This window comes from Dasypus novemcinctus, chromosome 18 (assembly GCF_030445035.2).
Source record: "Dasypus novemcinctus isolate mDasNov1 chromosome 18, mDasNov1.1.hap2, whole genome shotgun sequence".
In the NCBI taxonomy this organism is placed as follows: domain Eukaryota; kingdom Metazoa; phylum Chordata; class Mammalia; order Cingulata; family Dasypodidae; genus Dasypus; species Dasypus novemcinctus.
In genome coordinates this window covers 68,823,599-68,848,498 of record NC_080690.1, presented here as the reverse complement: position 1 = coordinate 68,848,498, position 24,900 = coordinate 68,823,599, and the positions used below count along the sequence as shown (strand labels likewise).

Sequence of the window (24,900 nt, the reverse complement as noted above, 5' to 3'; positions counted from 1 at the left end):
TCAGCAATATACCCAGGTATGGTCTTGGTCATAGTTGTAAGATGTAGCACACCATGAAAGGTTGTCCTTTGATCCTTTGGTAGTGCAGTTAAAATAATTCTTGTTTTTATAGTTGAATGGGAAGTGGCAGGGAAAGCCAGAAACCAGAGAGGAAACTCCTAGGGAGAAGGGGATAGACAGAGATTACTCTTAGGACCTTCATACCTTAGGCACTTAGACTTTAGAGTTCACCCGAGAGTCACAATTAGGTCAACACTGCATATGGTTGTACTGTCTGGGCACACTGATTGGGGGAGAAATGGAGCTCAAAACCCACCACATTACAGTCAAGCCTGCTGTGCCCTGTGCTTTTTTTTTTCCTTCCTTTTCTGCCTCCCTCCTCTTTTTGCTCATTGTTTTTGCTCTTTGTCTGCTTCGTTGGGGTTTTTTGCTTGTTGTTTTGCTCATTGTCTGCTCATTGTTTTTGCTTGTTGTCTGCTTGTTGTTGTTGTTGTCATTGTCTGTTTTTTTTCCTTAGGAGGCATTGGGAACTAAACCTGGGACCTCCCGTATGAGAGGCGGGCACTCAACTGCTTGAACCACATCTGCTCCCTGCTCATTTGTTTTTTGCTTGTTGTCTGCTCTTTTTTTTTTTTTTTTTTTGGTCATTGTCTGCTTGATGTTTGCTTGTTGTTTTTGTTCATTGTCTTTTTTTGCTCATTATTTTTCCTTGTTGTCTGCTCTTTGTTTGTTTGTTTTCTTTAGGGGGCACCAGGAACCAAACTCAGGACCTTCCATATGGGAGGCAAACATTCAATTGCTAGAGCCACATCTGCTCCCTGCCCTGTGCTTTTTGCAACTCTTCAGGGGGGAGCGTGTGACAGGTGGGGGTCACCAGTGGTTAACATTCACACAGGTATTGCATGCACTAGCCATGGGCTGGAGCAGGGAGCTAATCAGCCTGTGTTGTACACTGGTCAAAAACCTGAAATTTGCAGTCTTAGAGACCTGGATTAGACATTTACTTGCTGTGTGACTTTTGACAAGTTATTTAACCTCTCTGAGTCTCATTTGCTTATCTGTAAAATGGAGAAATTAATAGCAACTATCATGTAGGATTGCTGTAATAATTTATTTTAATCCATGATTGGGCTCATAGAAATCACTCAGCATGTGTTATATACTAATTTCTATTATTAGTAGTGAAGTCCTCAAAATTAATAATTTCCTCAAAATCATTAGTCAGTTGGATCCCCTGACTCCCCTCTTCTGCCAGCCACCCCCAAATCCATTGCACTGGCCTCAACTGATTCTTTGCCTCCCACATAAATACCCTACCCTGCATGACTCCCACTGTTCCCCAGACAAAGGCCAAGTTTCTTAGTACACCAGAAGGTGCTCCATGATCTGGCCACAGCTGATCCTTTATGCTTCTTTCAGACTGTTGAAGTAATTCCTGAGTATCCTTTGATGTAGGAGGCTGCCTTTGATTTCTCTCTTTGATCCATACCCTGCTTTATACTTAATTACCAATCCCAGAACTCCCCATGCAGTGATACATTCTCGGTCTTTCCACTGGACTGGAAGGGGAAGGAGTAAGTTATCACTGCCCCCAGTTAATAATAGCTGACATCTATCCAAAGCTTATAAGCACTAGGCACTCTTTTAAGCATTTTCTTCTTGACTCCTTTAACTTTCAGTAGGATACTATTAATTATTTCTCTGTTTTAGACATGAGAAAATAGAGGCTCAGAGAGTTTAAGTAACTTTCTCAAGGCCACACAGCTAGTAAATAGCACAGACAGGATTTGACCCCAGGCATTCTGGGTAATATCTACTCTCTACAGCCTTCCAGTTCCAAATACTTACATTTCATGCACAATCATGACCTTGGTCATTTATATCCATTACTCATCACAAACATACCCGTATCCTTAATCTTATAATGCTTTGAACCAAAGTTAATCAACTTCCAACTCTTAAACCACAATCTCAATCGCAGGTATAATTTTAACCTTGTAGCCAACCTAATTTTAAAAGATTTGTTTATCGTCCTTTATTCTGGTGCTCATTGTAAAGAAACAGAAAATATGGAAAACTATAAAGAGAAAAATTAAAATCATCACAATTAACCATTGCTGCAATGTTTTGGTATAATTTCTTTCTGCATTTCTTTCTCTCTACACATATAGCAAGTCAAAAATGTGTGTGTGTGTACACATATGCATTCACTTTTAAGGTAGGGATTTCATATCGTATAAAAGTCATACTATTGACATTCTGTTACCCTCTAGAAGAGGAGACATGTATTTATAGCAGTACATCTTCAGTATGATAGCTATCTATTGCTAATGACAGATGTGTATATAATGTGGTACACAAGCAAATGTGTTTATTGCATGAATTTAGAATATTATGGACTATCTTCAACCCCACCTCCAACTCAAGACTGAATCTCAAACATAGTCCAATGATCCTTTCTAGATCTTAGAGAATTTTAGAAAACTCCTTTTTGCTGATATCTAACATAGAGTAGGTACTCAGTAAATATCACTGAAGGGATCTCTGACTTTCTCCTTTCAATGAGTACCACTCAACCCCTACTTTAACTCTACTCCAGGATTCCATATGCCAGTCAATGCACCACCATTCCCCTAATTGTTCATGTCATAAGCCTGAAGGTATCTTTGCTTCTTCCTTCTCCATCCCTTCCCTGTATTCATTCCATTTATCACCAAATCCTGTCGATTCTACCTATAACATATATCTCACATCCACCCCCACCTCTCTATCATTCTGATTCATCACCATTTCTTGATTAAAATACTGCAATAGCCCTGACAAATCTTCTAGCATCCACTCTGTTCTCCATCCATTTCAACTTTCCTACTGCAAGTTGACCTTTTAAATGCAAATCTTGTCATGTCAGATTATAACACTATCTGACTTCCCTAAAGATAAAATCCTTCACATGGCCTGCAAGTGCCTGTATGATTTTACCCCACATCCTCCAGCTGCACCTCATGCCACTTTCCCTGATGCTCCCTCTGCCCTGCCACTGGCCATCTTCTGCTTCCTTCTCTCCTCTGAGCACCTACTCTTGCAGCCCCCTCTGCCTGAACCCCTTCTGCTCCCCCTGCTCTAGCTTTGTAACACCATTCACAGTCTGGGTGTTTTAAGAAATGTGAATGCCAAACTAGATAAAATGCTAGTTTTTCAGCCATGTCTTCTATTATCTGAGAGATTGAATGCACAAATGGACAATGACTAGAACACATGTAAAAATAGAGCTTTGACCCACAACCTGCAACAACCAGGGAATCCAAATCACAAACCCAAAATGGCCAGGACTTGATCCATAACAGACAACTTCTCTAATTTCGCTGCCTGATCCAATTTAGAACCAACCAGAGAAAGTCAAATATGCTTCCCTAACCAATCACATAGGATACGCCACTTTTCGTTAGCTCGTCTCTGGCATCCCGATTGAAGTATATCTGAAGTCTTCCCTTTTTTTCACTATAAAACTTTTCCATTCCTCTGCCTACCTTTCAGTCTCTGCCAAATGCAAGTCATGGGATCTGACTCCTGGCTATTGCAAGCTCTGAATAAAAAGTCTTCACTTGTTCTCATCTGTGTGGTCTTCGTTCATTTCCACAGATAAAATGCCCCATTTTATAAGCTCTTGTTTTGCCCAGATATGTCCTTCATTGAGTTTGCCCCAGTAATATATCAACTTCTCTCTGCATTTGGGCTACCCATCCTCTGACAGCTCACTTGGACTGTGGTTTCAGCCTCCTCATTGGTCTTTCTGCCTCTGCATATCTTCCCCCCATTACTTTTTCTATTTCACACACAATGTCCAGCCACCCAGAACCATTTAAATTCCTCACAACCTCCAAGCTTCTTCCTTTGCTTAGAATGTGTAGTCTATTACCCAGTTAATCCTCTGGGTGCCAGTCTACCTGGCAGGGTTATATTTTGGGCATTGATCTGGTGCTTTATTTGCATCCTTGTCCTCCACTTTCCTCTCTAGTTCCATGAAGGTTGTTTTCCAATTCCAGACCATGTTGAAGCAGGAGCAAATGTTCATAGATTCTAATCTAAAGCTAGAAAATTGTGACCTAACTGTAAATGTCAAAGGAATGTTGTACAGCTGGATTTTCCTTTCTCAAAAGCTATTCTAGTCTTTCTCTTGTTATTTGAGATAAAGTGAGGAGATGGAATGGGAAAGGTCAGAGTGAAAGTACAAGAGGTTCTAAAAGTGGGAGGGAGAAGGAGAACATTCTGTCACCATGAGGACAGGGATGGAGTGGGAGACACTCAGAAGACAAATTATTTTCCTGCGTGAACCACTCCCACTCCCAGCTGACTCATCACCTACAGGCAGCCTTCGATCCACAGCGCACTTGCCTGCGGACCCCTGAACTGGAGACTTGGATAACTTAAAAGGAAATGAAGGTGTGAAGGGAGAATTTTGTCTCTGAACAAAGCAGCACCAAACAGGATCTGTTGACCATGGTCCAAGAGCAGGGCACTGAAGACATGGTGAAAGGATTGTTTTTCTTCCTCTAGAACTTCTTCCCTGATCATTCCACCAAATATAGGTTTGATATCTTTTGTTAACAAAAATTATCCAAAACTTGAAATCAGGCAAAAAGATGGCGGCATGACTTTTTAATGTCATCCTGGAGCATAATCTAACAAGCTGCTAATAGTCACCTGAAGCTCTAGCTCAGGGATTGACAAACGTTTTCTGTAAAGGATAAGAGGGTAAATATTTTTCAGCTTTCAGTCACTGTCACAACTACTCAACTGCCCTTCTGCCATATCACAAAAGCCGCCACAGACAATCCCTAAGTGGATGGCCATGTCCCAATAAAACCACATAGATAGATGGACACTGAAATGCCAATTCTGCGTGACTTTCAGGTGTCACAAAATATTATCCCACTTTGGATTTTTTTCAAATATTTGAAAACTTTGAAAGCATTACTAGATTGGAGGCTCTATAAAAACAGGTATTGGTCAGGATTTGCAGACCTCTGCTCAAACTTTGGCTTACTGTTTGCTTTGACCAGGGCTGGACTCTGTGATTTTAGATGTAACTTAAAGAAGACTGATATATTGGAAATAACTTTTATTTATTTATTTGTTTTTTTTTACTTTGGAGGTACCAAGGCCGGGGATTGAAACTGGGACCTCATATGTGGGAGCTGGCACTGAACCATTTAGCTACGCTGACTCCCTGTGAATAACTTTTGTTCAATAGATAGGCAAATCCTTTCTATCTGATAGAGAAGATAGCCACAAAGGCTTGATTACCCTTTGGACATTAACGGATTCTGTACTTAACTTAGCAATCTTACTTCAGCTCAGCCGTCTTTCCTTCACTGGGTATTTATACCTGTAACCTCTTTGGAACTAGCTTTACCATCCTTCTGGTTCCCACATTAATTATTTAACTAAAACCTTACCATATGCTCTCTCTATATTTGAATGAACATTATGTGTTATTTTTTTAAAGATTTATTTACTTATTTCTGCCCCCTTCCTCCACTGTCTGCTCTCTGTATCCATTCACTGTGTGTTTTTCCTTGTCTGCTTGTATTCTTATTAGGTGGCTCCAGGAACTGATCCTGGGACCTTCCAGAGTGGGAGAGAGGCACTCATTCTCTTGTGCCACCTCAGCTCCCTGGTTTTGCTAAGCTTATTGTCTCTCCTCTGTGTCTCTTTTTGTTGCATCACTTGCTGTGTCAGCTTTCTGTGTTGACCAGCAGTCCTGTGCAGGGCAGCACTCCTGCACGGGGTGGCACCTCACATGGGCCGGCACTCTGCGTGGGCCAGCTCGCCTTCACCAGGAGGCCCTGGGTATCCAACCCTGGACCTCCTATATGGTAGACTGGAGCCCAGTTGCTTGAGCCACATCTGCTTCCCGAACATTATGTGTTTACCTTAAAAATGTTTTCAAATCGACCACTTTTTCTTGGATTTTGCAACAGCCTATATTTTGCCTGGTGCAATACAGCGAAGTTTATGCTACTTAAGTGCTCATGAGGTCTAATTTATCACCATCTCCCCAGTGCCCACTGTAGTGTCTGGGACACAGGAGGGCTTCAGTAACTATTTGCTGAGCAAATGAATGAAAGAGTCCCCCTCCGCCCACCCCAGAGCCCACTCCCAGATTACTGATGTCAGCACAGAAGCTCCACTTCCCATCGCTGTCCATGTTCTCTGTGGTGGGGCACCAGAGCTTGTTTTTGTCATCCTCAATGCATTCAGAGACCACGCTATTTTTGTAGATGGAGGGGAAGATGCATGGCTTGCTGAAAGAATTTCCCCCATACTCTGAAAATGACACAGGAAAGATTGTAGATCAAGAAGAGTATACAAAAAGGACTCCCTTTTATCACACAAACTCTGTGCAGGCTTTATCGCATTACAGGCAATGCATCACTGAACCCTCCGAACAACTCCTGGTGGTGTTATTATTTCCATTTTACGTCTAAATGAGAACCCACGCAGCTGATTGTCTCCACTAACGTGGCTTTACCATCCCATGGTCTTCACCAGCCTGACTACTAATCTAGGAAATTCTTGCCTGGAAAGGAAAAAAAAACAAAAAAACAAACACTGCACACAACTTTATTGTCCATTTCAGGAATGCCCTGGGAAGAAAATATTCAAATCAACTTTAGGCTGTCGATTTTTCAATAGATTGCGTCTAAAGACTGTGAACTCTTCAACTCTCTTTTAATCCCTTGCCCGCTCAGAACTTTCGTGTTGCTGTGCCTACCAACCCTAAACCACTATCTCATGAGCTATACCCAGTCCTAACCACACCGCCACACTGATAGACCCCAAAACTTCCTTAGTATCCTGACTTTGCCCATCCCCTCCCCCAAGATGTTACTAAGTTTCTGTTAAGGTAGTGATCTCCCTTACTGTGGTAAGCAATAACTCAGCTTTTCTTAACCAACAGCCTGTTATGGTGGTGTTGGGGGGGGGGGACCCAGAATTTGACTAAGGGCATTGGAATTAAGAGGCACTAATGACTATTGATGAAGAGCACAAACTCTGGAAGCTAGACTTTCTGGGATGGAATCTGCCACTTAACAATGGAACTGCTATGAGCCTCAGTTTCCTCATCTGCAAAATGGGACTAAGCATCAGCTTTATCTTGGAAGGGTTATTGTGAGGGATAAATGGCTTGCATGTAAAGCACTTAGAACAATGCTGGTACACAGCAGAGCTTACTAAAAGTGCACTATATTGTTACCGTCATTGTTTTTTATTATCTAACATGCTCAGAGTCACACAACTAGTAAATGGCAACAGCAGATCTTTAACTCAGATCTTATTTCAAAACCCACTTTTTTACTACTGGCACAGATCATAGAGAAGGAAGGGAACTCACATTTCGTAGGCATCTGGTGTGTTCAAGGGGAAAAACACACCAAACGTAAGATAAGAACTATGATTAGTAGTAAGATTTTGACAGTGTTCTTTCATAGTTTGTAACAAACGTCTCACGACAATGCAAGGTGTTGGTGGAGGGTTGATGTGTGGGACCCCTGTATGATGTTGTGCATGTTTGCTTTGTAAGTTCACAACTTTAATATGCACTTAATTGTTTATGTATGTTCATATATAAATGATTTAATGATAATAATAATCAGATTGGTTAGGGGAAAAATAATTTGTCTAGTAGTAATATTTTGACAACGCTCTTTAATCATTAGTTAAAAAAGTTTAAAAACAATGCAAGTTATTGGTGGTAGGGTGAGATGTTATATATGTTTGTTTGATGTTATATATGTTTGCTTTGTAAGTTCACAACTATTATACATTTATTGTTTATGTATGAGTGATATATTTCAGTAAATTTTAAAAAAACAATTTAAAAAACATGGTCTAAAGCAGGACTACTCTGTAATGTACTTTCTTTGTATATGTTATCGTCATATACAAAAATTTGTTTCATTTTTTGGTTTGAATAAATGATATTATGTTTTTAAAAAAAAAGACACCATTAGGATCTTTTATGAAAGTTCACTCTAATATATTCAAAAATCCTGTGACATCAGTCTTAGCATCCTCATATTGCAGATGACAAAACTGACTAAAAGATTTAATAACTTAAATGTAATGGAGGAGCCAGCCTAAATTTAGCACACACAGGTCTACACATAACAGTGCGTTTCCTCAGGGACCTTTTTGACGGTTTATACAAATTCTAATCTGTTACCCCATCATATTAGAGGAGCTTGGGTGTGTGAAGTTTAGATATTAAGGGTAGAGATAACTTGCTATAAGATTTCAAATGGACTTAAAACCATACATTTTGGGGAGCGGATGTAGCTCAAGTGGTTGAGCACCTGCTTCCCATGTACAAAGTCCCAGGTTCAATCCCTGGTACCTCCTAAAAACAAAGCACAAACACAAACTAAAAACCACACAGTTTTTAGGATATCTTTACAATCCATCTATTTGGTTTAGGATTTTAAAATGTCGAAGTTATGGGCAGGTTAATGACAGCATTTAGAATCAAGAGTAGGGATGGTGTAAGAGTTGGACTTGGATGAAAAATTAGATTAAAGCAATAGAACAGAATTACGGTGAGGTGCAGGGATCAGATTGGTTTAGGGTTAAGGACTCAAGTGATGGGTGACTAGGGTTAGGATAAAAGTAAAGTTTATATGAAATTAGGAGTTTTGAATGTTCGGGGAAGAACATAATTAGGATTTTATAAGGAGAAAGTTTGGTTATGGGGCAGGTGCGCCACATGCATTTTCACCTCTATGGAAGCAAAGAAAGGGCTTTGGAGCCATGGGGACTTGAACTTAGATTCTCATTCTGGCATAGCCTAGGACTGAGACCATGACAAGTCCTTAATTTTTCTGGGACCATTTCTTGAATGGGGAGAAATAACATCTCATAGATCTGCTGCAGAACACGTCAATGGGATATTGTATATACAGATCCTGGAGCAGAGTCTAGTCCACACAGGGTGCTGAATGAGTGGTGGTCATTATCAAGTCGGGAGGAGGTACAGAATTAAGATAAGACGTTAAGTTGCATTGAAATGGGGAACCTGGTTATTGTCAATTCTAGAAACAGAAATCTTCAAAAAACAATGTCAGGATTATAGCTCATGGTTTTGGTTCTCGGTACAGCTGGGTTTTTTACTGGCTTTGGGGATGTGAGGCATTCCTGCTTCTTGCGGTTGCCACCCTGTGAAAAGACATATGGCTCCTAGAGTTCTGTGCTTCCCCTCATTGCTCTGTCTTCCCCCTTGCCCACCATCCCCTCATGAGAACCATTTCTGTCCACTGTCCTCCACCACCACGTCCCTACTCTCGGTCTTAAGTGAAGCCCAATACCTCACCATTGGTTTCACAGTATTTCCACTGTTGCTTCTCATCAAAGCTGGAAGTGACCGAGCACCACAGCTTTCCCAACCAGCTGCCGTCCGTGACGCAGCTCTTGTGGGCCTTTCCTCGATAGATGAAGGGGAAGATGCATCGTGGGTAATCTGTGTGGAAAGGAGTCTATCACTGGCTTGGCTTTCTCTAGTCATTCACAGGACAGAGTCTTCTGATCAATCAGTCAATCAAAGCACAGGATAAACATTGGAAGAAACTTGACGTACTCATTTCATCAAACATTTAGTTAAGCCCATCCCATGTACTCTCATCCTCCCCAATTCTTCTCCAATAGGGTCCCTGATCTCAACCCCTGACACTCCCCCATGTTGCACTAAATGTACTTTACATCATGTCTCTAAGATTCCTCTTACATGAACTATGTAAAAAACGCAAACTCATAGAGACAGAAAGTAGATTAGAGTTATCAAATACTAAGGAAAGAAGGGAATGGGAATTTATTGTTTAATGCGTCCAGTTTCTGTTTGGGACGATGAAAATTTTTGGAACTAGATTTTGCCCAACATTGTGAATGTAATTAATGCCTCTGAATTGTACACTTATAAAGAGTTAGAATGGCAAATTTTAATATTATATAGATTTTGCTACCATAAAATTTTTTTTAAATGAATAATGTAATAATAAAAAACAAACATGTAGGGAGAAAGCTGAGACCAAGAATCATGGTGGTTTATGACCAACAGATCAGGACTACTGTCAACCAAAAAAAAAATGTTGAGGTTACAGAAAAAAATGTCAGTGAGGTTAAATATAGTAAAGTTATCATCTGGGTGTTGGTGGCTTATTCCAACTGACATGAACAGACAATATCCCACTATGACTGTAGCACAGCAAAGATTGTACTGAATAGATTTCATTTCCTGTGAGTGGTAGAGGGACCTTCATGGGTGAAGGAGTTAGGGAGAGCTTCCCTGAGCAGGTAATTTGTGAAGATACCCATGTAAAATAGAGAAATCAGTCATGCAAAAATCTGGGGGAAATGAATTCCAGGCAGTGTGAGGCTGTAAGGAAAGAAGGAGTTCAGGGGGTAATCGAAGAACAGCAAAGCAACCGGTGTGGCTGGATTTCAATGAACAAGTGGTAGCAGGTGAGAACAGAGAGGGGCGAGGTCACGTAAACCCTGTAGACCAAGTCGATGCATGTTCTTCCAAATGGGAATGCAGAGCCACTTAGGCAGTGGGGCTGTGTGTAGAGATGTAGCACGACCCGTCTTCATACTCTAAAAAGATCACTGCAATTGCTAATTTCATGTGTCAACTTGGCCAGGGTGTGGTGTCCAGGTGTTTGGTCAAACACTAGCCTGGATACTGCTGAGAAGGCATTTTGTAGATAGGATCAGCATTTATAATCCATTGACTTTAGGTAAAGAAAGTGGCCCTCAGTAGTGTGGGTGGGTGTCATCCAATCAATGGAAGGCTTTAGCAAAAGCAAAAAACAAAACAAAACAAAAAAACACAAAAAGACCAGAGGTTTCCAAGAGAAGAAGAAACGCTGCCTCAAGGGTTCAGCATTAGCTCTAGTCTGAGTTTCCAGCCCGCTGGCCTCCCGTGTGGATTTTAGACGCAAGGCTGCAATGTCAAGTCTTGCTGGAATCTCCAGACTGTCCTACAGATTTTGGAGTTGCCAGTGCCCACAATCGCTTGAGCCGATTCCTTAAAATGAATCTCTTTATGTATGTGTTTGTATGTATGCATAAATACATAAAGGATGTACATGAATGCATGCATGTATCTACACATGGGTAGTTATATGTGTATCTGGTTGTTTCTCTGGAGAACCCTGACTTATTCACTCATCTTAGCTAATGTGTGGAGGATAGATGGGAAGGGGCGTTATGGGATGAATTGTGTCCTGCAAGAGGTACGTTGATGTTCTAACTCCCCAGTGCCTGTGGATGTGACCTTATTGAGAAGTAGGGTCTTTGCAGATATAATCAAGTTAAGATGGCTAAGGTGAGCTTTAGTCCAGTACGACTTCTGTCTGTGTAAGAGAAGAGACACAGATCCTGGGGGAGAAGGTCACTGGAAGCCAGAGATTGGAGTGCTGCATCTACAAAGCGAGGATCTCTAAGGCTTTCTGGCAATCAGGAGATGCCGGAAGAGGCAAGGAAGGAGCCTTCTCTACAGGTTTCAGAGGGAGCCTGGCTCTGCCGGCACCTCGATTTCAGATTTCCAGCCTCCAGGAGGCTGAGATGATACATTTCTATTGCTCTAAACCACCCAGATTGTGGTACTTTCTTTTTTACTGCAGCCATAGAAAACTAACATGGGGGAAAGGGGAGTTTGGAGAGATCAGTTAGCAACTTATCGCAGTAAAGAGTCAGTGCAGATGGTGAGAAGAGGCTGTGGCTGGGATCTCTTCTGAAGCCAGAGCTAATGGCTAGTCAGTGGAGTCCACGGTGGGTGGGAGGGCAGAGGACCCAGGGTGACTCCCATTTTTCTGGTTAGTGTAGTGGCGGCATTTCATCCTAAGCGAGGAAATCTGTAATTTAGCCTAAAGCCTGCTGCACAGTGCCATATTCCTACTTCTGTAAATATCCGCAGCATCTCTGGGCATTGTCTGATCTCACTGTTTCGCTCATGAGGTAAGGCTGAGGACATGCATTCTGTAAGGCATTATTTGGAAACACGCATGGAATACCACTTACCCTCAGTTGTGGCATACGTCTGAGTTGCTAAAGCTGTTAAAAGGTAGAAAGCTACTGGTTACGGGTTCAAAGAGCAGTACTCAGGTCAAAACTGGACTGAGGAAGAGAGCCAAAAGGCAAGCTTTTGTCTTAACAGGGCCCTAGGTGATTTGGCTGAAAGAAGGGGAGTCAAAATAGTTTGCTCAATTAAATTTATTCAGAACTGTAATATGGTAGAAATGAATATCTGCAGGTTCTGATTTTGTCTGTGTTTTGGCATAGTCTTACCACCATTTGTGAATCTTAAGTGTGTTTGGGGGCCTCTTTCCAAGAACTTAAAAAAATAAGAAAAACATTTCTAATTAAATTTCAACCAGTTGATCCTGAGTGGTACTGAGCTAGAGTGATAGTTTCAACAGAGGTGGTATTGCTTCCAACTTTTTATGTTTTCTTCAATGTGTGGAGGAATTTTTTGTAGCCATTTTTAGCTGTTGTAATCAAAATAATTCTGCTTAGAAGTACAAGCCTCTGGCTACTTCTTAATATCTTCTAGGTTAGTTAGGGCCATGCATGCTTATTCCTTTATAATTTTCCCCTTACATTTCTGTTTTTCATTGCAATTAGAGAGTTATATTTAATTTATTTTCAAATTGTGAGAGAAGGTAAGTAATGCTATTTATAACTTTCATGTCAGGTTAGTAAAAGGGATGTTACATTTATTTATAATAAGAAGGAGGGACAGTGGTTCTAAAAGGGTCAAGGACAGTGATACTAGGGAAAAGTAAAACTGAATTATTCAAATGCTAGATATTAGTGGGAACAATTTAAATGTCCAACAATAGGGGATGGATTAAAACAAATGAAATACCTTTTGTGTCTGTGCACAAAAATAGCTATCACCTAATTGCCAAAAATGTCTTGGGCTTTGAAAACAGTAAATGGAATCTCTCAAATTCCAGGTGCTTTTCTTTTATACTTTGTTTCTGAAAATTAAGAAAGAGACAACAAATGGGTTCCCTCTGGCTGACTGGTCTTACGATTTACTATCCTCCTCTGGAGGGTGCTGATTTTTAACACTAACATTGCTACCTGTTGTTAATAGTCAGTGTTTGGCCTCCGAGGGCATTTTCTGCGCACACACACACCTATTATCATTTGTCTGCAAACACTGGATCCTCTCCTGTGCACGGACACATATTCTTTTATAATATAACCCCCCGTTTTGTGAACTCCCCTGCCAGGGGCCAGCGTGCAGCCACTCACCTTCGGGTAGGCAGGTCTTCCATTTTCCATCATAAATTGCTTTGGTTGCACACCAGGGGTAGAGGCTATTGGTTTTGGTGCAAGAGAAGTAAGTGGTCCCCTTGTATGTGAAGGGAAAAACACACGATTCTTTCTTTTCTGAAGAACAAAAGGATAAGACAGTGGAGACTGGTCACAAGCACAGCCAAGGCCGGCGCTCGCCTTGGTTCTCACGGTGGACTGGAGGCTACGCATGTAAGCTCGGCATCCACCTTCCTCGTGACATATGAGCACGTCTGGCTTATTTTTGGACCTAGGGTATTGGGGGAAGTGTTTTGGAAGCAGTGAAGACACCAGCATATATTATAGTTCCCCAGACCATTGCTTCCCAGAACGTAGAATGTGCACCGTGGGCATCACACAAGATACATTTTGGTGGATTGTCCGATCATGTCGGGCAACATTAAACAACTTTGAAACACAGACAAAAACAATAGTTTTTTTTCAATGCTCTTTCAATCCTTCTAATTATACAAAAGAGAAAGCTTCAATTTAATGCTAGTATTTCTCCACTACATTGTTAATACTTAATAATCTCCTTGTTTTAAAAAAAAAAGAGGGTAGCCTTCAGGTTCAAAGCCTTATTTGGGCTATGGCATCCAGTAGAATTTAATAATAGGATTTTGTTCTCATGGTATTTATTTGTACTTTCTATTTATGGCAAGTAGTGCTGCTTTTGTGGATATAATACCAATCTAAAGTACTCTTAAAATAAAGTTAAGTAGGGAGCAGATGTGGTTTGGTGCAATGGGAGGTCCCGGGTTTGGTTTCCAGTGCCTCCTGAAACAAAGACAAAAAAACAAGCAAATGAATGATAAAATCAACTCAAGGGAGCCAATGTGGCTCAGTGGTTGAGTGCCAGCTTCCCACCTACAAATTCCAGGGTTCAATCCCTGGCCCTGGTACCGCAAAAAGATTTGAAAACAAACAAACAAACAAACAAAAAACAAGTAAATAAAATAAAGTGAAGTGAAGAAGAGTGATCAGATTCCAAGAAAAATGCTTAGTGAATTATAGTGCTGGTCTATTAAGATGGCACACGTCTTGAGAGGGTGATTCTTGGATGAGTAAAATTTAGGAAATACAATCTAGACCTCTATATTATTCTCTGTAAGGACAAAAACTTTGTCTCTTATGCAATGAATCTCCGGAACCTAAAATGGTAACTGGCTCATAGTAGGTGCTCAAGAGGTGACTGAAGTAATGAAAGAAGCTTGAAAAATCCTATATTAAACAAAGTTAAACAGATTTCTTTAGTGAAAGACTCATCAGAGGGGTTAATATGCAACTATGAATTGAGTTACCAAGAGTGGTATAGAATATATTGAGTTTTTGAGTTGTCCCTGTTTTTAAAAAAAAAAAAAAAAACTACTCAATAGCTCTAGAGACTAAAGGTCCCTGAAACATATCTTAAGACATGCTGTTCTAGCCCAAATTCCTCATTATATAAAGAAGTTATTAAAGGGCCACGTAAGATAAGGAATAATGTAATGTTAATACCATTTTTCGAGCAGAACTGGGATGAGAGCTCAGTTTTCTTATCTGCTAGTCCAAGATCACAGGTTCCCTCCTTGCTATCATTTCCATTTTCCTCTTTCCTTCCCTTCCTCCCTCCTTCAAAGATATCATGAAAGCCCCTACTATGAGGGACATATTCTGATAGGTTATTTGTGTGTGCACGTGCTATAAAAATGGAGAAACAGAAGCTGCCATGTGCTCGCCAGGCCCAGCTTCCCTTTCCTTCTGGGCACACAGCTGGAATCCATTTTCCAGCCTCCCTTGTGGTTAGGTGAGGCATATGACTAAATTGTGAGCAAGAAAAGGTGGGTGGAAGTGATGGTCACCACCTCCTGGCCCAGAAAATTGTCCCAAGTGGTCCTCCACGCTTCTTTCTTTTTCTCTCTCTGCCAGCTGAAGATAGAACAGTAGTTCTCTGCGGTCACCCCCCCGGGCTGAAGTGTGGTTTGCTGGCCTGGGGGGGGAGCAGCCGCGGCAGGCCAAGCCGCTGCCCCCATAATAGGGTGGCTGGTCGGACTCACCGCCACCCCTGAAGGGAGCTCGGCATGGGCGCAGAGTGCCCTCGGGTCTCCCCTTCTCGGCAGCCATGCTTCCGCGGCCGCCCCTCCTCCCGGGTGGCACCACACGATGCCTGTGGGGCGGCACCCTTCTTCTTCTTTCTCCCTGCGCAGGCGCAGGGCGGAAAATTCCAGTCTGCCCTTTTCCCCTCCACCGACAGCAGCAACAGCCAGGCGTGGGCGGAGAAATCCAGTCTGCCCTTTTCCCCTCCCCCGACAGCAGCAACAGCCAGGCGTGGGCGGGAAACTCAAGTCTGCCCTCCACCCCAGCAACAGCAGCCACCAATCACTAAGCCCTGCCACTTCCTCCAGCAACAGCAACAGCCAATCCCTAATCACCACCCCTCCCCTGTCCAGTACCGCCCACTGACCTTTCGCCGGCAACCAATCAGAACAGGGCGTGGCTTCGACCAATCAGCCTTCCCCAGCCCCTATAAAACTGTTGCCTCTCCCTCAATAAAGTGGACCTGCGTGTTTACCTCGTCTCCGCGGTAGTTCTTCTGCCGTGCGCCCTCCAGTCCTGAGAGCCCCCGACAAGGGCCTGGCCTCCCTTGTCCCCAGTTCGTCGCCTGCTTCTCCGGGCGACCCCGTCAGCCGAACCGCGCAACCCCTGTGAGACCGACCCCTCGTCTGCTGCCGGACCGACCCCTCGTCCCAAGTGGGACCGACCCCTCGTCCTGAGCTGGACCGACCCCTTGTCCTGAGCTGGACCGACCCCTCGTCCGCAGCCAGACCCCACCTCTACCGACCGAGCAAGCCGCCGCAGTTCTCAATGTGGGGTGGGGATGGAGATTTTGACCCCAAGGGACATTGAGCAATGTCTAAAGACATTTTTGGTTTTCAAGACTGATGGAAGAAGGGGCTGCACTATTGGCATCTAGTGGGTAGAGGCCAGAGAAGTTGCTAAAACTCGTCCGGTGCAGAGGACAGTCCACCCCTTCATCCCCAATGACAAGGAATTATCTGGCTTAAAACATCAGCAGCGCTGAAGGTGAAAGACCCTGATAAAGAGGAACCTGAGGCCCTAAAGTTTAAAGAGCCACAAAACAGAAGGATTTTGGGTCTCAGAATCACAACGACAAAAGGCTTCATGCTGAGCATCTACATTGAACTATTACATGAATGAGGAACAAACTTCTAGTGAGTTAAACCACTGACCTTTTGGAATTGTTTGTTACAACAGTTAGCACTTTACTAATACAGATGGACAAGATACGGTCTCTGCCTTCAAGGCCTTATACCTTAGCAGCCTCAACCCTTGTGTTGGAGCAGATCTTTTTTCTGTGTAATGTGACAAGGGCCAAAATGGGAATGGGAGGTGAGTTGTGGTGGGAGTGGGAAAGAATGGGCCTCATCAACCCATTGGTGAGGCCATCTTCAAGCTTCACCAATGGTTGATGCAATGAGGGGTCCTTATGTACCTTGTCATTTTCAACCTTTGGGTCTCCTTTGTGTCTCTGAAAACTGCCTTGCCTTGGTTTTGTGGCATTTAAACCAGTTAAGTTATGTAAGGTGCTTAGAAGAGTACCTGGAGCACCACTGTTGCTCCATAAATGTTAGCTATCATCTGCGTCATCACCCTCGTCATCAGTCATTTTGCTCAGTCATGGGCACCACTGAGTATACGGAATACTGGTGCTGTAGGGGAGTACAGATGGCGCCTGAACATGGGATTAAAGTTATCCTCGGGAGTTGTTAGTAAAGATCGACACATAATGGATACTATTAGCCATCTGCAAAGTAATCCAGCAGATGGCCTAATCTTCTTAAATGGGATTAAATCCTCCATAATCTCTGGTCTCACTCTCTGATTAATATTTCCTTGACCTTCCTCCACACTTTCTCTTGTCCCTGGGATTTTGTTCATGCCCTTCATTCCACCCTGACTTCCTTTCCTCTCTTCCTAGCATATATGACTTGGCATTTTCTTCCCAAACCCTTCCAGCTCTTTCCCCCTCCCCAATTTGCAGCAGCATTCCTGAGTAGGTAAAAAGGCAAGGCTTGGGAACTGGCTGTCAACTTGTGACTGAAGACTAGATCTTCTAACCCTGCGTGCCTTAGAAGTCCTGCTGCCCCTTCATAAAAGACCCCTCTCGTTGAGCTTGAAAAATGTCGTCTCTCCTCTGTGAGCCGCCTAAATAAATGCTCACCACTCACCAAGTTGGTCTTGTCTGTCTTTCTTTGGTCTGCTGTCTTTGCCTCGGTTTGGAGGGAAGTTGTCATTTTTACACAGCTCCTTGCCATTCTCGGGACGCTAGCTTTACTCCCTGCTACCTGTCCTTTAAGACTTGGTTCAGTCTGGGTTAATACTTTTCCTCACTCATAAATAGTCCTAGCAGATTTCTATAAATGCACTTAGCAAAAAGAAAAAAGAAAAAATTAAAACAATTATCTGTTTATGTATCTGTCATCCTCATCCACCATGAGCTCTCTGAGTATAGAGCCTGTATTTTATTTATTGCCTTATTCATGGGCCATAACACAGTTCCCAGCACTTGGGAGTAACCCAATAAATGTATGAGGAATAAATTAATCTATAAATACGTGTAGAGAGGATTTGGGGGTAGTGAGTTTCACCCCAGGAACCCGGGTGTGGTCTCACAGAAGCATAGCTGGCATGAGACTATACCTAGAAAAGCTGACACCAGTCAAGACATGAAATAAACTGTGGGTTCTTAACCTTTTAGGGGCTTGTCAGTGCCTTTGAGAATCAAGACCTTCTCTCTAGGAAAATGCTCCATGCCCTGTGGTAGAGACTGCTGTGTGTTCACCAAAACCAGCTTCCCCTTCCTCTCAGCCGTACTGCTAGACTGCATTTCCCAGAGTCACTCATGGCTAAGCATCATACGAGCTCTGGACAATTAAAGTGAGAGGCAGTGATGTCTGTCACTTTCTGCCCTGGCCCCAAAATTCTTGATCCCTGTCTATCAGGTAAAAGGAAAGATTCCACAAAGGACTCTGAAGATCTAGGGGATGGTGGAGCCCCAAGATCAAAGGAACTTGGATCCCTGAATGACCATATGGAGCATTATTTGTGCACCAGGTGTATCCATATTGGACTTCGAAGGAGCAAGAAATAAGATTTTATCATATTAAGCTGCTGAGATTCTGGGGCTTGTTTGTTACAATAGCTGTTTACTAGCCTGGTAAATTAAAAAAATAATAGTAATTCAGAGTTCATGGACTCTAATACTTTCCAGCCATCCCAAGTTAGGAATCTCTGGAATATAGAATATGATCATTAAAAAGGGGCTTCATGGAATCCAGATCAAAGAAGGGTAAAGCACATAAATAAGAGAGTGTTTCTTGAGCCTTATCCAAGACCTGGTCAGGAAGACATGAGTTCTAACCATGGCTAGAATTTATTTACAATCAAGGTCTCTCTTTGTTCTGCTTGCATGCCTACCATACAGCCTTTTGATGGATAATTTAGATATCCAGCTACATTTAGAGTGGAACTGGGGGTATTCTAGCTGGGTCTGAGGGTTAAATTTGTTAATTATGTAACCCCTATTTTAAATAAATGTAGTTACATTTCTCCTACCATGTACCAAATATTATGAAAAGAGCTTGTGTCCTTTATTTGATCTAATCCTCAAAATAATTCCATGAAGTAAATGCCACTGTTCCTCTTTCACCTTTCGGGAACTTGTTTCAGGGAGGTTATGTTGCTTGTTCAAGGTCACACAGGGTCTAGGGGCCAAACCCCAGATCTGTCTGAGATTCCTAATAAGCAGTCACCTCCCAACTTGACCCTGGGAATCTTACTTTGGCCCATTCCTTCTCTTCCTCACCATTCATTTTTCATCCTCACCATCATTTTCCAGTGAACTCACCTCCATTTGCCTCACAGGAATAGAGGAGGAAAGTCGTCCACCCCAACAGGTAACTGGACCATCGATTCATCTCACCCGGCTTCTTTTCTCTGGATTAGAGAGTTCAAAAATTGTGCTTGAACCTCTTATATTTTTTATTGTAACCTTTTGTGTGATTTACGTATCTTTTTTAAAAAAAGAAAATAAAAAAAAATTTTAATTGTGTTTGCACAGGTCTCCTTCCTCTTTCCACTAACTCCCATATTTGAGGTCATTTGTGCCATTTTCTTTCTATACCCATGACGCGATTTTTTTGCAGAAAAAAATATATACATACTGTCATTATAGAGGAGATGGCATGATGGAAGAGAGAGTCCCAGGATTTCTTGAGTATTTACTATATCCCAGGCACAGTGCTAGATGATCAACATGCTTTATGTCACTTGATTTCTCACAACTCAAGTGATAGATCTTTTTCACTCTCATTTTGCAGGTGAGGAAACTGAGGCTTGGGAGGTTAAATAACTTATGCAAGGACCACAGCCGGTAAGTAACAGATGTTGGATTCGAACACAGGCCTGTCTATACCAGTGTGAGAGTTCTTAAGCTCGAGAAAGCACTACCCCTCTTTGGGCCTTTGTTTCCTTACCTGTGAGTGCAGGTTATTAATTCCTGCCTCTCAGAGTGGCAGTGAGGGTCAAATTAGATGCTGGATGTGAAAGCGCTTTGCATTTGTAAATCATTCTTTTCGTTTGTGAATAATCAAGGTCACACTGCTCTGGGGAGATATCACATGGCAGCAACTCGAAACAAGCCATCCATCAGCTGAAGAATGCATAAACAAAAAACGGTCTATCTACAATGGATTGTTAGTCAGCCATACAGAGAAACGAAGTGTTGGCACATGCTAGAAAACCTTGAAAATGTGACGCGAAGTGAGAGGAGCCAGTCACAGAAGAACATATGATTCCATTCACACAAAAGCCCAAAATAGGCAAATCTATAGAAATGGAAATTAGATTAGCGGTTGCTTAGGACTGGGACAGGGAGTGTGATAGCTAAAGGGTAGTGGCTGTGTCTTTTTGAATTGAAAATGCCCTAAAATCAGACTATGGTAATGGTCAATATGCTCAAAACCACTGAATTACGCACGTTAAATGGGTGAGCTGTGTAGTATGTTAGTTATGTCTCAACAAAGCTATTTTTTTTTAAATCCAGATGTTGGGTTAGGAATCCAAAGCCCAGAGCCACTAGCTCAGGTCCTCCAACAGATAGGTGGCGCTACCGTGCACCTGAGTCTCAGAACACACGCCAATCGTCTCTTCTCCCCTCTTTTAACTCTCCTGTACATATTGGAGCTTCTTTCTGGATTTCTCTCATATTCTCCTTCTTTTTTTTTTTCAAAGATTTACTTATTACTTATTCTCACTGACACCCTCCCCCCCCATTTGTCTGCTCTCTTTGTCCATTCACTGTGCGTTCTTCTGTGTCTGCTTGTATTCTCATGAGGAGTCTCTGGGAACCGATCCTGGGACCTTCGAGAGTGGGAGGGAGGTGACCATTCTCTCGCGCCACCTCAGCTCCTTGGGCTGCTACATCTCCTATTGTCCCTCCTCTGTGTCCCTTTCTGTTGTGTCATCTTGCTGTGACAGTTTTCCACGTGGGACAGCATTCCAGGCAGGCCAGCTTGCCTTCACCAGGGGCTGCGGGCATCAAACCCTGGACCTCCTGTATGGTAGACAGGAGCCCAATTGCTTGAGCCACATCCACTTCCCTCCTATATTCTTCTTTTTTAAAGTTTATTTTATTTATTGTTTAATAATAAATTGTCTTTTTTTAAAAAGATACATAAATCACAAAAAATGTTACATTAAATGAGGTTCCCACATTCCCCACTTCCCCACCCCCCACTCCTCCCACATCAAAACCTCTTTCATCATTGTGGCCCATTCATTACATTTGGTGAATACATTTTGGAGCACTGCTGCACCACATGGATTATAGTTTACATTGTAGTTTACACCCTTCCCCAGTACATTCAGTGGGTTATGGCAGGGTATATAATGTCCAGCATCTGTCCCTGCAATATCATTTAGGACAACTCCAAATCCCCAAAATGCCCCCATATCTCACCTCTACCTCCCTCTCCCTGCCCTCAGCAACTACCATGGCCACTGTCTCCAGATCAATGCTACAGTTTCTTCCATTACTAGTCACAATAGTTCTATAGTAGAATACCAGTAAGTCCACTCTAATCCATATTTTATGTCTCCATCCTAAGGACCCTGGGTTGCTGATGTCCACTCCACCTCTATATAGAGAGGGGGCTTAGATCCCACATGGTTGATGGATGCGATTATATTCTTCTTAAAAGCCTTTACCCTATGCTGCAACACCATGCCCCAAACATGATTTTTCTGGGTGATGACTTGTTCACTGCCTGTTGTGGTGCCTCTGGCTCTCTTTGACTAGTTGAGTTAGACTCTGAAGCAGGACCTGCCTTTGACCACTGAGGATGGCTGCTTCAGGTTTAAGTTCTGTCTCTGCCATTTACAAGGTTGCCAAGACTTGTGGAGGTTACATAAATTCTCTAAGCCTCAGATTCATCACCTGAAAGTGGGGATACTAATTGTACTACTTAGTTTTGTTGTGATAACTGAGATCATGAAAAAGAGTAGATAATACTTATAGAGCACCAGAAACTCCTTTAAGTTCACTATAATACTGGTAGTGGTTAGTGCAGTAGGCACTGTTATTATCCCCATTGCACAGATGGGGAAACCGAGGCAAAGGAAGTTTAAGAACCTTGCTGAGGATCACAAACCTTGTAAGTGGTGCAGCATACAGCTGAACCCCAACAATCTGTCTTCAGAGTGTGGTCTCTACAGTGCTGTACAATCCTGCCTCCAAGCCCTCCATAAAACTCAGCCAAAATCTTTTCATTGTTTCTAATACACAGCTCCAAACAAAATTCATTTCTGTGTGTCAGGTTTGCACTTTTAACTGCCGCTTTTTGGATGTGCCCACCTAGATATCCCTCAAGCACGTCAAATTCCAAGATTTGGCTTTTGATATACAGCCCTGAGTAGCCTATCTTCCCCTCCCCCCAAATTCGTTAACCTGTTTAATTGCACTGTGTTCTTCCCATCCACCCAACTTATAACCCCAGAGCAAAGCTTGACGTCCCTCTCTCCTTTCTCTATGGTCCTATCAGTCATCAAATCCAATCGATCCTAACTTCCTGAATAATTCCTGAATTTATCTCCTTCTCTTGGTCCCTCTGTTGGTGACCAAAGCCAGGCCTTTACCAACTCTCCCCTAAACCGTTGTCATGTCCCCCTCACCGACCCTGACTTCCAGCCTGTCCTCTGCCCAGGCTATTCTCTAGAAGCCTCCATTAGGATCTTTCCCAAAGCATGCTCTTGTGCATTCACTCAGCAACATATATTCTTTGAGCACTATGACGTGCAGGCTATGGTGCCGGATGAGGGGTAAACAGCAGTGTGCGAAAGAGGCAAGGCCCCTGCCTTCTCGGGGCTGAGAGTCTACAAAGGACACAGTCAGGAAGTGAGTAAACTACAAATGAGTGCACAATTATTAATTGTGATGATTGCTATGGATGAACACAGAATTCAGTGACAAGGAATAACCAAGACAAGGTTATTTTTGATTGGGCAGTCAGGGAAAGCTTCTGGGAGAAATGACAGCTGAGGCCTAGAGAAAGAAGGAAGAGGTCGATGTGAGGGATGTTGGGATGTGAAAAGGTCCTGAGGTAGAAAAGAATTAGACACGTTCAAGGAATGGAAATCGAACTGGCGAGTATGGAGCACATGACAAGATTGTTGGTGAGATGAACGGGATTGGGCGCTTATTTTCCAAGTGCAACTGGAAGCCACCAAGGGGTTAAAGTGGGGAGGAGTTAGCATTCATTAATTCAAAATCCTCTGGTGGCTTTCCATCACCTTTTAATTAAATCCATAGTCCACACCATGCCCTTCCCTCCAAGCTCATTTCTTTTCACATTTCTGCTCCTAGCTACTCTGGCCTCTGTACTATTTCTTGTACAAACCAAACTTGTTTGCACCTCAGGGCCTTTGCACTTGCTGTTTTCGCCACCTGGGTTGCTCTCCCTCTCCTCCCCCCAGATATTTGTGTAGCTGGCTTCTTCATGCCATAAAAGACTTTTGCAAATGTGAGAAATTGGTCTTGACTGACATTCTGAAATCTTACCAAGTCTACTTGGACCAAGTCATAGATATTAATAGAAAATATTTTGGGGGTGGTTCAAGAAAATCATTGAACTTTAAAGCGAGCCTTGATAGCCAGACACCCATGTCTGGAACATTCAGGTAAGGACCAAGCTATTCCTTGGGCACTGGCACATTCAAAAGCTTTGTTCATGGCCACAAGATAGTTGGGACTGGCACCCTGCCATTGTCACCAGCTCGTTGGCTGGTAGGAAGGACGGGTGCTGTTGCTTTGGAGCCAAACAGACCTGGCTGCAGTGTCCTCAACCATCAAATGAGGGAGAATAAGCCCAACCTCAAGATCTTGTGATAAGTGCAGTGGGTGCTTGGCACTTTGTAAATGCCAAGGCCGTGCAAGTCAGACATGCATTACTATATGGAGATGGGAGACACATAAATTTTGACACTTCTAAACTCTTGACCATCTACAGTCACAGACTTATATCTTTTCCTAATCCCCAAACCTCAATTTACCTCTATCTTAGTTAATTCATTAACCTCAAGCCTTCAGTGTCTACCCCCTATTCACAAGGTGGAAAGTCAGGGAACAATTTTCACCTACACACTAAAATCCAGAGAGGCAGAATATCAAAATGCTTACAAATGCCTGCTCTGGAGCCCATCTGCCTGGGCTCGAATGCTTTGCTTCTTACTACCTTTGTGATCCTGAAAAAGGAGTTACTTCATGCCCCGGGTCTCAGTTCCTTTTCCAGGAAAATGGATATGTTGATGATTGCCCTTTGCCGCTGAATGTTAACGTGCAGTGGTTTACAGGGGCTGCAGAAGGAATGGAATGAATGGTTCTGTTCCTCAAAATCTGTGAACATGATCCCTTACACGCAAAGGGACCCTGCAGATATGATTAAGTTACAGGTCTTGAGATGGGGAGACGGCTCTGCGTTACCCAGATGAGCTGAGTGTTAGCACATGGGTCCTTAGAAGAGGGAGGCGGGAGGGAGAGAGGAGAAGTGACAATGGAGGCAGAGGTTAGAAGGATGAGAAGCCATGAGCCAAGGAACATGGCATCCTCTAGACACTGCAAAAGGCAAGGGAACAGCTTCTCCTGAGAGCCTCCAGAAGGAGCCCAGCCCTGCTGGCCCCTTGATTTTAGTCCAGTGAGACTTGTGACCTTTAGAGCTTGAAGAGAAGAGATACTGTGAGGACTAAAGGAGCTTATGGGCATAGCATCACTGGAAGAGAGTGTGTCTTCAAAGAACAGTTTCTTACTTTACAGCAAAGACCCTGAATCTGAAATGAAACCTCAATATGAGTCTCCTCCAACCACCTCTTCTATTACATATTTAGGCTGCCTTGAGGGCAAGAAGTTACAGGCCCTTCTCTTGGAAGGATGCTGTGAAGATACATGGAGCCACATCCTGCGTGGAAAGGTCTACTTCCAGGAACTTAAAA

General features: G+C 42.8%; 1 protein-coding gene across 1 annotated transcript; it reads right to left on the bottom strand.

Annotated features, from left to right (window-relative positions):
- ELSPBP1 (epididymal sperm binding protein 1) lies at positions 1-19,343 on the bottom strand. Its single transcript, XM_004455071.3, has 5 exons — positions 19,265-19,343; positions 13,315-13,452; positions 9,368-9,514; positions 6,169-6,327; positions 1-158 (listed from the first exon to the last, which is right to left on the bottom strand). The coding sequence occupies exons 1-5, from the start codon at positions 19,332-19,334 to the stop codon at positions 1-3; spliced, it is 672 nt and encodes a 223-aa protein (XP_004455128.2). The 5' UTR covers positions 19,335-19,343.
- Positions 19,344-24,900: the final 5,557 nt, after the last annotated feature.

Bases quoted from the DNA above. Each gene is read 5' to 3' on its own strand.
- ELSPBP1 (XM_004455071.3), bottom strand. From the start codon at position 19,334: ATGAATCGATGGTCCAGTTACCTGTTGGGGTGGACGACTTTCCTCCTC. The intron at 13,453-19,264 runs GTGAGTTCACTG...TTTGTTCTTCAG, and splicing joins TTCCTGTGAGGCAAATGGAG to AAAAGAAAGAATCGTGTGTT. The intron at 9,515-13,314 runs GTGAGTGGCTGC...CTTTCCACACAG, and splicing joins GAAGACCTGCCTACCCGAAG to ATTACCCACGATGCATCTTC.